The sequence below is a fragment of the Cynara cardunculus genome (genome assembly GCF_001531365.2).
Source record: "Cynara cardunculus var. scolymus isolate 2C chromosome LG 17, CcrdV1, whole genome shotgun sequence".
Lineage (NCBI taxonomy): Eukaryota > Viridiplantae > Streptophyta > Magnoliopsida > Asterales > Asteraceae > Cynara > Cynara cardunculus.
This window is the reverse complement of record NC_037544.1, coordinates 3,224,061-3,238,309: the sequence shown is the minus strand read 5'-3', so window position 1 is coordinate 3,238,309 and position 14,249 is coordinate 3,224,061. Positions and strand designations below refer to the sequence as shown.

At 31.9% G+C, this 14,249-nt stretch overlaps 1 protein-coding gene across 1 annotated transcript; it reads right to left on the bottom strand.

Annotated features, from left to right (window-relative positions):
- Nucleotides 1–11,496: 11,496 nt before the first annotated feature.
- LOC112500562 (zinc finger protein CONSTANS-LIKE 9-like) lies at nucleotides 11,497–14,117 on the bottom strand. Its single transcript, XM_025104066.1, has 4 exons — nucleotides 13,893–14,117; nucleotides 13,293–13,591; nucleotides 12,072–12,270; nucleotides 11,497–11,990 (listed from the first exon to the last, which is right to left on the bottom strand). The coding sequence occupies exons 1-3, from the start codon at nucleotides 14,082–14,084 to the stop codon at nucleotides 12,141–12,143; spliced, it is 621 nt and encodes a 206-aa protein (XP_024959834.1). The 5' UTR covers nucleotides 14,085–14,117; the 3' UTR covers nucleotides 11,497–11,990; nucleotides 12,072–12,140.
- Between the last annotated feature and the right edge of the window lie 132 nt (nucleotides 14,118–14,249).

Below are 14,249 nucleotides of genomic sequence, written 5' to 3'. Positions count from 1 at the left end.
TTAGATTTTTTATATTTAAAATAAGATGTTTATCCTGTATTTGATTGTGTTTATCTGCAGTTAGTTACACGAATTCAGTTATGGGATGAAATCAGATAGGGATGAACGGGTTTAAGAGTTTTAAGAGTTTAAGAGTTTTTAAGAGTTTTAGCCAAATGCATTATAATATAGTATAGATATAGATATATTATCTTTATCAACTTAATTTCACATAAATTCCTTATTATGATATTGTATTTTCAATTTTTCTTATTACAACATATCCATCAAGTTGTTTTTATTATGACTTTATATTTTCACTTTTCTTTATTGTAGCAACATATGTTTAAGCATTTTTTTTATTTAAACGTTGTACTTTCAATTTTTTAATATAATAATATATATTTAAAATGTTTTTATTAAAACATTGTTCTTTGAAATTTTTTGTCTATTATTACAATTGACAACCTTTTGATTTGAATTAAGATAACATGACATAAGTTGTCAGACATTAATGTCACATGATTCTAATTTCATGACATACCCTTTTGATAATTCATATCCCACATATATGAATAATCGGGACTCGGGAGAGAAAGTGAGAAAATTATTTAAAAAGGTTAAATGGTTTTTTTTTTGTGTCACGTAATCATAATGACGTGTTATCCACGTTTCATGTGAACAATGTCATGACAAGAAATTAAACTGGATAACTCATGTCATGTTATTTTAATTCAAATAAAAAAGATACTGATTGTCACAATGGATAAATTTTTTAAAATAAAATACTTTAATAAAAAAAAACCATTTGAAAGTATATTGTTATAATTAGGAAAATAAAAAAGTACAAAGTTCTAACAAAAAACAATTTGAAAATATATTATTATAATAAGTAAAAACAAAAAAAATTATGAAATTAACTTGATAAATAAAATATAATATATACAATATATATATATATATATGTGTGATATATGTGTGTGTGTGTGTGTGTGTGTGGAGGAGCGATCAAATGAAAACCACTCCAATTTGTAAAAACTACTCTCATCCGTCGTAATCTTATGAATTTTTTTTCATGAAATTGTTTAATTTTGTGAAATTGTTTCATATAATACTTTTTTTGATGAAGTTGTTTCATATATACTTATGAAATTGTTTCATATACTACTTAATGAAATTTTAATGAAACTGTTTCATGTATTTCTCTAAAATTAAAATAATGAAGATGACAATATCCATGATTAACATCCTCCACAATAAAAATGATTAATCAACCTCTTATAATTACAAAAATATGAACAAAATGAAAAATTATGATTGATGGAATGAGGTTTTTACAAATTGAGTGGTTTTCATTTGATCGCTCCCCTATGTGTGTGTGTGTGTGTGTATATATATATATATATAATATATAGAGAGTAAATTACATGTTTGGTCCCTATACTTAAGATGACTAAAATGCCCTTTTAATTAACTTATTTAACAGAAAAAATCTAAATGAGTTATATTTAGGCACTCGAAGTGTTATAACATGCAAATCATAAGAATGTAATCGATAGATATTTCAAATTAGTGAATATTATAATTATATTATTTATATTAAAATCTCTAAAATAAAAAATTTATTAAAATTGAATATAATTCATTTAAAATATTTTAACTTATGAAAAACCTATTAAAGATGATTATAAAATTAAAAAATTGTTTTTTTTATAAAAAAAATATAATTTCATAAAAGTTTTAAAAAAGAGGTTACTTTAATCTTGACCATATTATTTGATAAATTCTTATAAATTTATTATTACACACCTATATTATTATTATTTATTATTTTTTAACGTCAATGTTACAAATTCATAGACTAACACCCTTCACGTATAATTCAGCTGACAATAGAGCGAAGTGATATTTTATTAAATACAAGACTTCGGGCCTTTAGTCTAGCCTCAGCCGCTAAGTAAGCCAAAAAATGTAGGTTCTGTGTGGAGCTGATTGGGATTGTCGGTAATCAATTTTTTACCCAAATGATAGAACATTGAGTAATATTAATACACTGTATTAAAAATTTATTCTTAACCACTGTATTTATATAATTGTCGAATTAAAGTTATAAAAATACTTGTTTTTTGGTATGCTTTGTTTGCTTTTTATTTTTAATCATAATCTAAATATTTATAATTAACCATAAATTTGTTATTTATTTTAACATTGTTGTATTTATATGCGAAATGGTATGTTAAAAAATAGACTAGGGATTGGTTTGATTAGGCATGGCAACGGGGTGAGGATGGGGCGGGTTTTGAAATCCCCGGCCTCGGCCCCAGTTTTTAGTAACAACCCCTGGTTACCGGTGGGTACGGGGATTGACATCACATCCCCGGTCAAACCCTGATCAAATCCCATGAAGAATATCCGTTAGTTGAGTCTATGGGGGATCCCCGGTTTCGGAACCCTTTTTAGCGGAAAATCCATGTCCGCATTGGGGTCGAGTGAGCCGGCTTCCCGATCGGGTCAAGACAAATCACCATCCTTAGGTATGATTTAGTGAGAGTTGCCGCCAATTATTAAGATAATTTCATAATTCAACTATTTAATATATATATATATATATATATAGAGAGAGAGAGAGAGAGAGAGATAGAGAGAGAGAGAGAAAGACATCGCAACCTATCGCATTTGTACAACTAATGCAACCCAATAAATTGAGATATTTATTGGGTTGTATTGATTGTACAAATGTAAAAGATTATATAATAATCCACTTCTCTTTATATATATATATATATATATATATATATATATATATGGAGAGGATAAAAAATAAAAATTAAATGAAAACTAAAAATATGTTATAAAATTAATACAAAAGAATCAATAAATTTGATTTTAATTTATTATTTTATATTATTTCACATGTTTTTATTGTTAGTTTGTTTCATATATAAAACATATACTAATTTTTTTCAATTACAAAACAGTTATAACTATTTTACATATGAAACAACACTATATAAATGGAATATATGTTATTCCATTTATAACATGACACATAAAACCTTATTCGTAAATTTTATAACATATTTACGGTTTTCAGATAAATTTATCGTAATGACATCTCATGTAAAAAAACAATAGATGTAAAAGTTTTATATGAAAGAACTAAACGTGCATAAGGAGTTGTTACTCAAACGCTTATCTAATAAGTGTTCATCGATTAGAGTTATCATTCTCGCTTACCTTACAAGGTAAGATTTTACTCCATCGAAACGGCATCATGTGCAACAATTTATATGGTAAACGCTAACCAGGTAAAAGTCGTCGTCCTTGCTTACGGAGTAAGACTCTCGATCCTTATCATTGTTCTTTAAGAATAAAAATATCAAATATAGTGATTAACAATATTAAATGTTTGTAGGTAAACATGCTTTTTGTTCCGGATAAAATTGTTATCAAATCATAAAAAAAGTAAAGTACAGAAATAGAAATTGATTGGGGGACATATTTATTAATAGCTTTTATTCAGATGTTTTGTTTACGTAACGCCTGTATGATAACGACATAAATATATAAAAGAAATCTAATTTACAAACAAATAGAATTGCTATTTTACTTGTACAAGCTACACATGACCTTTTTCCATGCCATTGATTCAAATCAAGAAATGGAAAGAAGAATCTTGAAATTTCAAGATGATCTTGTTTTTATTAAAAGAACCTAACTAATAGTTATGCTTACGTAATATGACTTGCGATCACGTGAGACCAGATTGTTTTCACGAGACTCATGAGACCATTTTTTTTTACACTTGAAACTTTACAGTAAAACGCTGTGAAGGTAACCTTCGTAGGGTTTTTGTTGTGAAAGTTCGACTTTAACTTATCTTCACAACGTTTTGCTGTGAAGTTTCAAGTGTAAAAAAGTGGTCTCACGAAAACAAGTTGGTCTCACATGAAACCAACCCAACGTAATATTTTATATTAAGGTTTGGTAGTAAACATGCTTTATTGGTAATAGTAAGATATTTACATCTTAATAAAGTATTGTAATCTATAATATTTCAGAATTATATCAGATATTGTTTGTTTTGTCCATACTTGGACTCACGGTTTTAAAACGAATCTGATAAAGGAGGTATCTAATCTCTTATAAAGTAACATTTGTTTCCCTACCCAACCGATGTGCGATCTTACAATCCATTCCCTTGAGAGCCGAGCGTCCTCGCTGGCCCGGGACGTTCCAATTTTTTGGAGGCCCTGCTACATTCAAAACTTTTGATGAGGTTGCATAATGAGATAACGGAGACACATATATGTTAAGCATGAAACGTGGCTAAACCTAAACAATTAACATTTTCAACCTAAACCATTAATAATTTGTACCTAAACAATTTCAACTATAACTTTACACGGGTTGATGAAAATGCCTTTAGACACATCATTTAACATGCTAAAGAATGACCATGTCGCTTGTACACCAGCCTCGTTCCTGGCTCTACGGGTGCTTATGGGTTGGGTTAATCGGGTTGAAGACATTTGAACAATCCAATTCAATACTTATGGTTTGAAAAATCACAACCCAACCCGACCCAACCAAAGTACAACCCAATCCAACCCAAACCGTACGGATTGGTCAGTCGATACTTTACTACATCAAAATATTTTTCTAGCCTTGAATATGTTGTTTTTTCTTTAGTCTACTCATAATTTTTTTTTCATAATCAACCATTTGGTATAAATTATCCAAAACTTAAGTATATCACATTCAATTAATTTCTCAATTTGCATATATATATATATATATATATATATAGTTTGGTTATTATACAATCCATCGCATTTGTACAACCAATGCAACCCAATACATATACAAGGGAATATTCTTTTGTTAACCAAATATATGGTGTTAACTTTGTGAACCATTCACAACCATCCATCTTGAAAATCAATGGATTATATTTATCATGACATTTATGTAATAACTAAGAGTATGATGCATTAGATTGGTAGACTAACATATATGCACAAGAGTATTATTGGGAAAAAAAAAAAAAAAATCTCCTCATTAATTAGTGTCCGGTAATTACTCCGATAGTAACCGATTTCATCAATGATTTAATATCTAAAGTCTCCATCCCTTAAATTTTGGTATTGTTCGTATTATTTAAGTATTCGTATTGGTAATGATGTTCACACTGCTGATAAATGAACAGTTGCGAAAAAATCATACACAATAAATCATTAAAATGCACTTTGTTCACTTTGATTAACCATTCACCATATATAATTTGATTTAATCATTATTGAATTGATCAATATGATCCCTAAAATCAAACAAATAATAAATTGCATCATCTCATTAAATGGTAAAAAAATGTAACTTACAGCCTTATACAAATTACCTTTTTTGTCATCCCTTCAATATTTAATATCTTAATGAAACCTGCACGAAACAAAGAATCATATTAAATACAAGAAATAAAAGAATATTGGATTCATCGGGTTGAATTGAGTTCAAATAAAAGTTACCTTATATCAACCCAATACCTACGGTAAAAATTCCTCATATAATCCACGAAAACCTCATTATGAAGATTTTACAACTCGATTAGACATCCGGTTTCTTCGGCTTGAGTTATTTCGTGTTGGGTTCGGTTCGTCGGGTTTTTAAGCACCCTTATCTATCTCTGATACCATGTGTAATACCTCATACCAATTATATCGTATATTGTCTGTTTTGTTCATATCTAATATCCACGGTTTAAAAATACATCTGATATAAGATGTATCCAATTCCTTATAAAACAACATTTATATCTCTTCACTATCAATGTAAGATCTTATAATTCGATATACATTTGAATTACATAAAAAAAATTAATAACTATCAGTAAAAACAAATACATATAACATTCAATACTATTTTCAGAAAAATAATTTTAAAAAATATATAAAAAATTTATATTCTAAAAATATTATTTTAAATCGATAAATCAAACAAAACAAAACTCCATATATTTTATTCAAACTAGAAAGATACGTGTGCAATGCAGCGAGATACATTTTGATTTTAATGTTTTATTTTATTCTTTATCTCAGTTGATGTTATAATATGGTCTTATGTGATTTTGAGAAAGCGATGATGTTTTTATTTTTGAATAAAATATAAATTTGAAGATATAATAAAAATTGACAAAAATATATCGATAGTAGTATCAAATTAACTATTTAAAATTCCTCATTTTTTATGTAATTTTTTAATTCGATTTTTTATTATAATTTAATTTAGATACAATAAAAAAGTAATTTATATTTTGTTTAATAATATAATTTTCTTATAAAAGATAATAATTAATTATTTTGTTAGAAGTCGATAATTATCCTAACTATATTTTAGATTTTTTATATTTTAAAATAAGATGTTTATCCTTTATTTGATTATGTTTATCCACAGTTAGTTATACGAATTCAAACATGAAGCTTTAATAAGCTGTATTTATGCATAATTTACTTGTAATCTCGAATTTTAAGTAATATACATCAATATACAATACTTTATATATAAAAAATGATTTTTAAGAATTTTTATCAAATGTTTTATAATATAATATAGATATAAAATTACATTATTATATATTTTTTTTTCATAAAATCCATTTACTATTATTTCATTTAATAAAAAAAATAATGAGATAATTGTCGATTTGTCGTGCAGCAAAACGACAGGGGATTGTGTAATAACAAGTTCTTTGAATGAAGAGAAGTGGGCCTTTGCGTTTGGTACACGAGCCCATATCAAATCCACGTGACAGGCCATGCGTTGTCGGCCACGTGTCGAATTATTATGCGATGAGAAGTGGAAAGAACACACAAATTCAATCATAACTCGTACGTTCCCTTGTATCCCACGTTCATGTATTCTGTTGTTTCAAGTTGTCGTGCGTCACTCGCCGCAAAACAAACAACAACTTGGATTCACAAATTTTTAAAATTCTGATATTCACATGTGAATCGGATAAATCCTTGTTTTTCTTTCGTGATAACGAATATGACCCATTCATATAAAAGGATTGACGGGATTTGAACCTAAATTTCATAGTACATATTACACGTGTGAGGCTTCTGGGCCCTAATTGGCACCTCTGATATGAACAAAATTATGACACTGACAAATAACAGTATTTTTTGCGTTATCTCATGGATCAGAATAATGATACAACAAAGCGTTTCATGTATGTATTACAATATATGTGTTACATATATAGCGACTACAACATACATATCACAAGGTACAATCTTGTAGGGGTGTTAAATTCATATCAAAACAAACCAAACCGAACCATCCAACACAGTATATGGTGTAAAATCATAAATCATGGTAGTACTGGATTGGCGACTCTGCTCTCTCTTGCTCTCTCCCGATTGTCAGTCGTAGCAGGCCCTGTTATCGTTGTTTGTGTTTTGAGTTTGGACGCTTTCTTACATGTTTGAAATATTGTTTGATTCGTGAGGATCTCACGGAACATGACATTTTTTGAAACTTTGTATTAGTTTTTCGGGTAGTGAACATTGTAACTTTGAACTTTTTTAAGCATATAGTATTTATACACGGCAAATGCAACAATTAACTCACACACCCACCTCAGATTTGGTGAGATTTTAACTACTGACCTCCCATGAAAGCCAAAGGCCTGGATACCGCTTGACCAAAGACTCTTTGATTTGTAACTTTGGACTTCGTTTATGTATTGATCGTATTTTGTCTTGTTTTGCGTATTCAACTTTCATATTTACAATGTCGGTACAGAAACAATACAAAAAAAACAAACGCCTCCGAACCTAAGTCATCACCATCTGTTAATAGTGGACTCTCAGAGTATCTGATTCCTTCTTCATCAGCTATTTCATCATCAACATAAAGAATATTCATTCTCTAGATACAATGTCTTGAATTTTGTAGTAGCTATCTAAAACATCATTAAGACAAATACAAACCTCGAGCAATTCTATTACAAATCGTGTCACTCGTTCAAAAACACCGTTGTCACTAGAAGAAAAGACAAAATTATAATGATCTTTTACCTCTCACGAAAACAGGCGTTCTAGCCTTTCGAGTAAATGATATGTTTGCATACATCCATCCCTCAAACCCTGCTTTCGAGTGGGATATACAGTAATCAAAATTGGTTATCAAGTCATAATAACCAAATGTCAAAAGTGTCAGAAGGTCTCAGGTTCAAATCCAAGGAGAAACAAAAATCCCCTTGTGGCCACGGAGGTTCAAATGCGGTGACTCCGGGCTACGTGCAAAGCAGGTGGTCGCCCTGGGATTAGTCAGCTCGCATAGCGGGTTGGATATCCAAGTTAATAAAAAAAAAATAAGTATCAGCCAAAAAAACCTGAAAAGGTCTCATGAAATCAACCAAAAAACGTCTTTCGAAATCACCCAAAAAACTTAATAAATACCCTGAAATCAACCAAAAACGCAGAAAATCCCTCGAAATGATAAAATCGGTTAAAACACACATAAAACCGACTTTTCAAGTTTTTGATACATCTTAAAACGTGTAACCGCTCAACAAATCGATATCTGAAGTCAAATAACGTATTAATTAATGAATTAAAAATATTAAAAATATAAAATCACGATTTGAGGAATTAATAATTAATTGTGAGACATTACCAAGTTCATTGTATATTGGCCTGTTTGGTAGGAAAATATACGACGACACCCCCACCCACGTGACTTCCGCATGGGGTAAAATTGTAATTTATCCGACATAATGTTAAGGAATGTATTCAGGTGCAATGAATCAAAATATAGGTTATAATTCTTTATATCTTCAAACACCCAATTAGCATGTTATCCATGTGCCTTTGGTAAGGGGTAAAAACGTAATTTAACACATCAAATCTTTGTAAGATATGTAGATACAATGAATCAGATATGATTTTATGCGTACCGAATCCCTAAATTGATGCCGAGGGTCGTGAAAACTTTATTGTACATGAGAAAACAGATCCGAAAGGATCTTGAAACGTTGGTTAGGGCTCAGGATCCCGAGGATCTTGAAATGCACAGACTTTTATTGTAGATAAGAAATGCAACCTCATACAATGAATCGGATATGGTTTTTCCGAGTTGCTTGATCATCAGATGACTCCCTAAACTGGGGCTGTGGGTCTTGAAATGCACAGACTTTGTTGCAAGTAAGAAACGTATCCGTGTGTGATATTTGCATATGAATTTAAGAGATTATTGGTTTCTAGAAGAAAACTATGGGGCTGTTTACCAAACGTTTATGACGTAAGCGCTTACTGGTGTCACTTACCTTATTGGGTGAGTTTGGCAAGTGTCGAGAATCTTAGTTGGTAAGAGGCGTAACAAGGACCGACAATCTGACTTCGTAACGAGGGAGAAAACTTTTACTCGTAAAGATTTACCGAGTAAAAAAAACTTACCAACAATCCATTTTTAATAGCTGACAGTGTTACCTATAAGATAAGTAATGGTGGTAACTTTTGTTGGTAAGCGCTTATTCGGCAAGCGTTTGGTAAAAGACACCTGACTTATGGATTAAAACAATTAGGGTCGTTTGTGTGCATACTGGTTTTTTATAATGAATAAAATATGTTAAAGGAATTTGAAGTGATTTGACAATACATTTGGCTCGAAAAGTTATAATGGAATTTATTTCATTTATGTGAACTTTTTGCATGACTCATTAACGTAATTTTGAAATTACAAGATGACCATCGTGATTTGAGTTCAGATCTGGTCCATACTTCTAATGATCGTTAAAAAATTTCGTTAAATAAAGGACATTTTTCGTCATTTTATCTATTCTTTTACCTTTGTCCAATCAAAATCGATTTTATTATTCTGGTCCCCATGGTTTTTGATTGAGTAAAAGACAAAAAAAATTGATAAAAGAACAAAATTGCTTCTTATCTAACTGAATCTTTTAGCGCTTGCTAGCGGGATGGACTAAAATTCGAAAGATTTTTTGCAAACCATGATGACCATTTTGTAATTTTAAAAATATAAGAACGAAAAGTGTTAAATTTGAAAAAGCACAAGGACTAAATTTGTAGTTTACTCTAAGATTAATTGAATTATATTTAAGAGTGGAATTGAATTTCATCAAAGTCCAAAGAAGTGCCATGGCCCAGTTCATAATTTCATATGATTTGGGCCCAAGCCCAATAGCAATATGCTAGTTACAAAACGTTACACATCACACCCCTCATATATTAGAAAATTACAGACAACCCCATCATTTTGACAAGACATGCAGGCTTGCAAATTAAACCACTACAAACTAATTCATGATATCATATGTCAATGGGCCAAAAGACTAGAAAGAAGTTGGAAATCTTGATACATGTAAACACAATGAACGTGTATAGTAAGTTAGACATAAGGGTATTCTAGACATTTACTTAGATGGCGGCTGTTTTTTAGGAAGTGTTAAATATGAAGTCTGATTTCATTTCTGATTTATATTAGATGATACTGAAGTCCAAAATCTGGGTCGGTAAGACCATTTGTGCAAAAATATAAAAGATAAATAGTTTTTGCTAACAAATATCTTCAATCCCCAAAATATGATCAATTTAATAGAGAGCGGATTAGGATTAACAGGTATTAAGGGATACGTTTACCACTTAAAATTTCAGAGGACATTTAAAACTTTTAGGCCCTTGTTTAAAAAAAACAAACGCTCTTAATACCCAAACGTCTGAATGAATTAGACTTCAAAGATATTAAAAGACAGTATTTAAAAAACAAACAGACACTTAATCATATTCGTATATAAAAAGTTTAGTTTATAAGGATAAGGCATAATCAACTGAAAATTCTATATATTAATAATAATTGCAAAAACTGTTATCACAAGGTTGTTGCACATGGGATTTTCCATTTAAGGCTATAATTTAATATATTGATTAATATATATTTGTTTTACAATGTGTTTGTTTTAAATGTATTTAGTTCACAATGTGATTTTTAGTTGTATTTTTTGTTTTACAAACACAAAAAATGTTTACATTCTAATACAAGTATATGTAAACAAAGACATTGTGAAACAAATATATGTCAAACCAGGAGGTAATCTATATATCCCGATATTTGTCTATAGGTTAGAGTTCTGAACGACATGCTCATCGTGTGTTGGACGTTAGATTGGTTACCCTTTTCGCTTGTGATAATTCATTGAACTGGACAGAATTGGACGATAATCAGATATGTGTGAAAGAATTCTCGAAGATTTTATAGTTTTAATTTAACATTGCTAGTTTAGTAATTTACCAATCTTGTTTCATTTCCCAGAGTTTTGTTCCACCCATTTTAGCAAGCTAAAAAAATGCCGTTTTGTGCCACTTAGAGTTACCGCGTACCATTCTAATATTGTATCAAATGCGAGACAAGTTTTTGTACTGTAATATCAGCCATGTCCCACATACCGAACACACCCTCAATGTACCGCATAGTACTTGCACACGAACACCAAGCGAGTACTCAAAACTCATATTCACAACATAAGAAGATTCGCATACTAAAAAACACGAAACCTATTGATCGAGCTACAAAAACGTCTACGATCAAACCTAATTAGAAGCGTAGTTTACAAACATCTCTCATTCTGTACATTCCAAAAAAAAACACAGTTTTTATCGTCAATGTTTCTTAGATACATCGATAATTACACGCAATATTACACAACGATCTTCATCTCCGGCCACACCAACACATGACGGGAATCGGAGAGACTCATGCCGGATGATCGTTTTCTTCTTCAGAGAATACAATTTAGCCATCGAGAATATGATTTCTAACAATAGAAACATATTAGCATCGCGTTTTTGCTCAAGGGTTCAGAAGTTTACTCATTTTTGTTGGCAGATGATGTCGAGATCCGATCTTTTGATGCAGAATCTTGATTTTTCGGTGGTCGGTTGGTGAAAGCGGTGTTATTTCGTCTATAATCCGGCTGACGACAAGCGAAAACCCTGAGAGACAACCAGACAAGTGTGTTTCATTGCTTAAGGAAAGTAATCTTTTTGAGACTAGATATATATGTATATCATTACTTTCCTCATGCATATGATCAAGAAGTTGTATATGTGTTTGTGTGTGTGTATATATATATATATACACTCTCAGTAGCTTCGGGTTTGACTCATGGGATCGTAATCGTAGGCATCGCCAGCTTTGACGAAACGCCCTTTCACGCGCTTTCTTACATCTGCTCTTGCTTTTCGTGTAGCGTATCTCACTCTCTTCTCAAACCTACATCAAAAACGGAAAGCAATATTAGGAGCTTTAACCTAAAAAAAATACGGAAACAATCGCTCAACCCTGATGTGCAGAGGACAAGTTTGCATATATCCCACACCATAACTTGCTTTCGAATGGGATATGTCCGAATTCCACATCGGGTTATAGGACGTCAAAATTGTGGAAGTGTCCCAATAGACTAATTTTATAGGGCATAAATTTATAAAATCAAACGTTAAAGTGTCCTATCTAAAGGTGTTGCAATATGTTTATGAGACGCTTTGAGCATCTTAACAAGTTTTTTAGGACATTTATGTCCTTATAAAACAATCTATTGGGACACTTACACAATTTTGGTGTCCTATAAACCCAATTATTTTGTAGTGGTTGAAACCGAGAGAATATGTAGAACCCCAATCAATTTCCAAAAGAGCCCTTGAGGAGAGAAAGGAGGTTCCAACATATATAGAGGAGAATTGGTTCAAGTCTAGCTGATGTGGGTCTCTAACACGCCCCCTCCAGCAGGGGCTAGACAAAGTGTCGAGAGGGGGCTAGGCGAGTACAGTTTGCCCCCGAGTGTCAAGTCCTTAAAGTGGACATCCTAATTAATCTCCAAAGAGCCAATGACGAGTGAAGGGAGGTTCCTATTAAATTCTCATATTGGCTAAACTTGGACCAATTCTAATCTATAGGGTTCCACATATTCTTACATGGTATCAGAGTCTACCACTCAAGGGACTCGACACTTGGGGCAACTTATACTCATCTAGCCCCCTATCGGCACTTTGTGACAATTCATGTCTATCTAGCCTCCGTTGGAGGGGGGCGTGTTAGAGTCACGCCTCGGCCAGACTTGGACCGTTATTGCTCAGTAGATGTTGGAACCTCCCTTCTCTCCTCAAATCCTCTTTTGGAGAGTAATCTAACGAAGTTCCACGTATTCTCAGAGGATATACTATATCGGGCTTCATTTGGTTTGCTAATATATAAAAACCACTACGAAAGATGTCAATGAAAACTTATAAGGCACTTACTTGCGGGTCTTCTTTTTTTCCTTGTAACGGAGGACAGCATCGTTCCTGATACCTGAAGGAGTGGTGGTTTCATGAGCCTGGGTGCACCAGGGTGGCTCACCCATTAGAAGCATAGATGAAGCTCCACAGTCTTGATAATCACCACCACTGCTCTCACCTGTTAGACTCGAAAACGAAATATTGGAGTGTGGCTTCCCATAACAAGGGTTCGGTTCAGTTTTACAGCTCCTTAAAGAATCGGCTGATGCTGCATTACTGTAAGCTGGTTGAGCTCCATTTCCAGGTCCAGTCGAAGACTCCTGAAAAAGAACCAAAAAACGACAAAGGGAATAACTGTCAGCATTATGCTAGATGAACAATAATAACAAAATCGGCTTTATAAGATGTCAAATATGCCTAGATATCCTAATAGACTGCTTTATAGGACTTAAGTCTATATAGCCAAACAATTGTGCGTCCTATGTAAAGATTTTACATAGGATGCACAATTGTTTGGTCCTATAAAGCAGTCTGTTATGATGTTTAGACATATTTGGCGTATAAAAGTCGGGTTTGTTGCAGGGAGACTGGTAATATGAAGAACAGTCACGACTACGATACCTTGGCACCATATGCACCCTGACAATTGGATTCTGCAATAGAGGCGTCGTTAGTACCAAATAAGCTATCAATCCCATCTTTTGCGAAAAGATGTTCTGGATCGTTATGCCCTACGCCAAAGAGTACTTCATATTTCTCGATGCTTAAATCAACTTCGTCCATATTGAAATCATCGTAGAACCCCTCATCCATGAATTGTTCAGCCCCTTTTGTACCTGAAATCTGTATAGAAAAAGGAATTGTCATGACCCCAATTCAATACCAGTAGGATGTGATTCTTATTCATCATGAATAACCCTGTTATTCATCATGAATGTCATTTATTTTCATGATGTATATTAGTCATCATGAACTTCA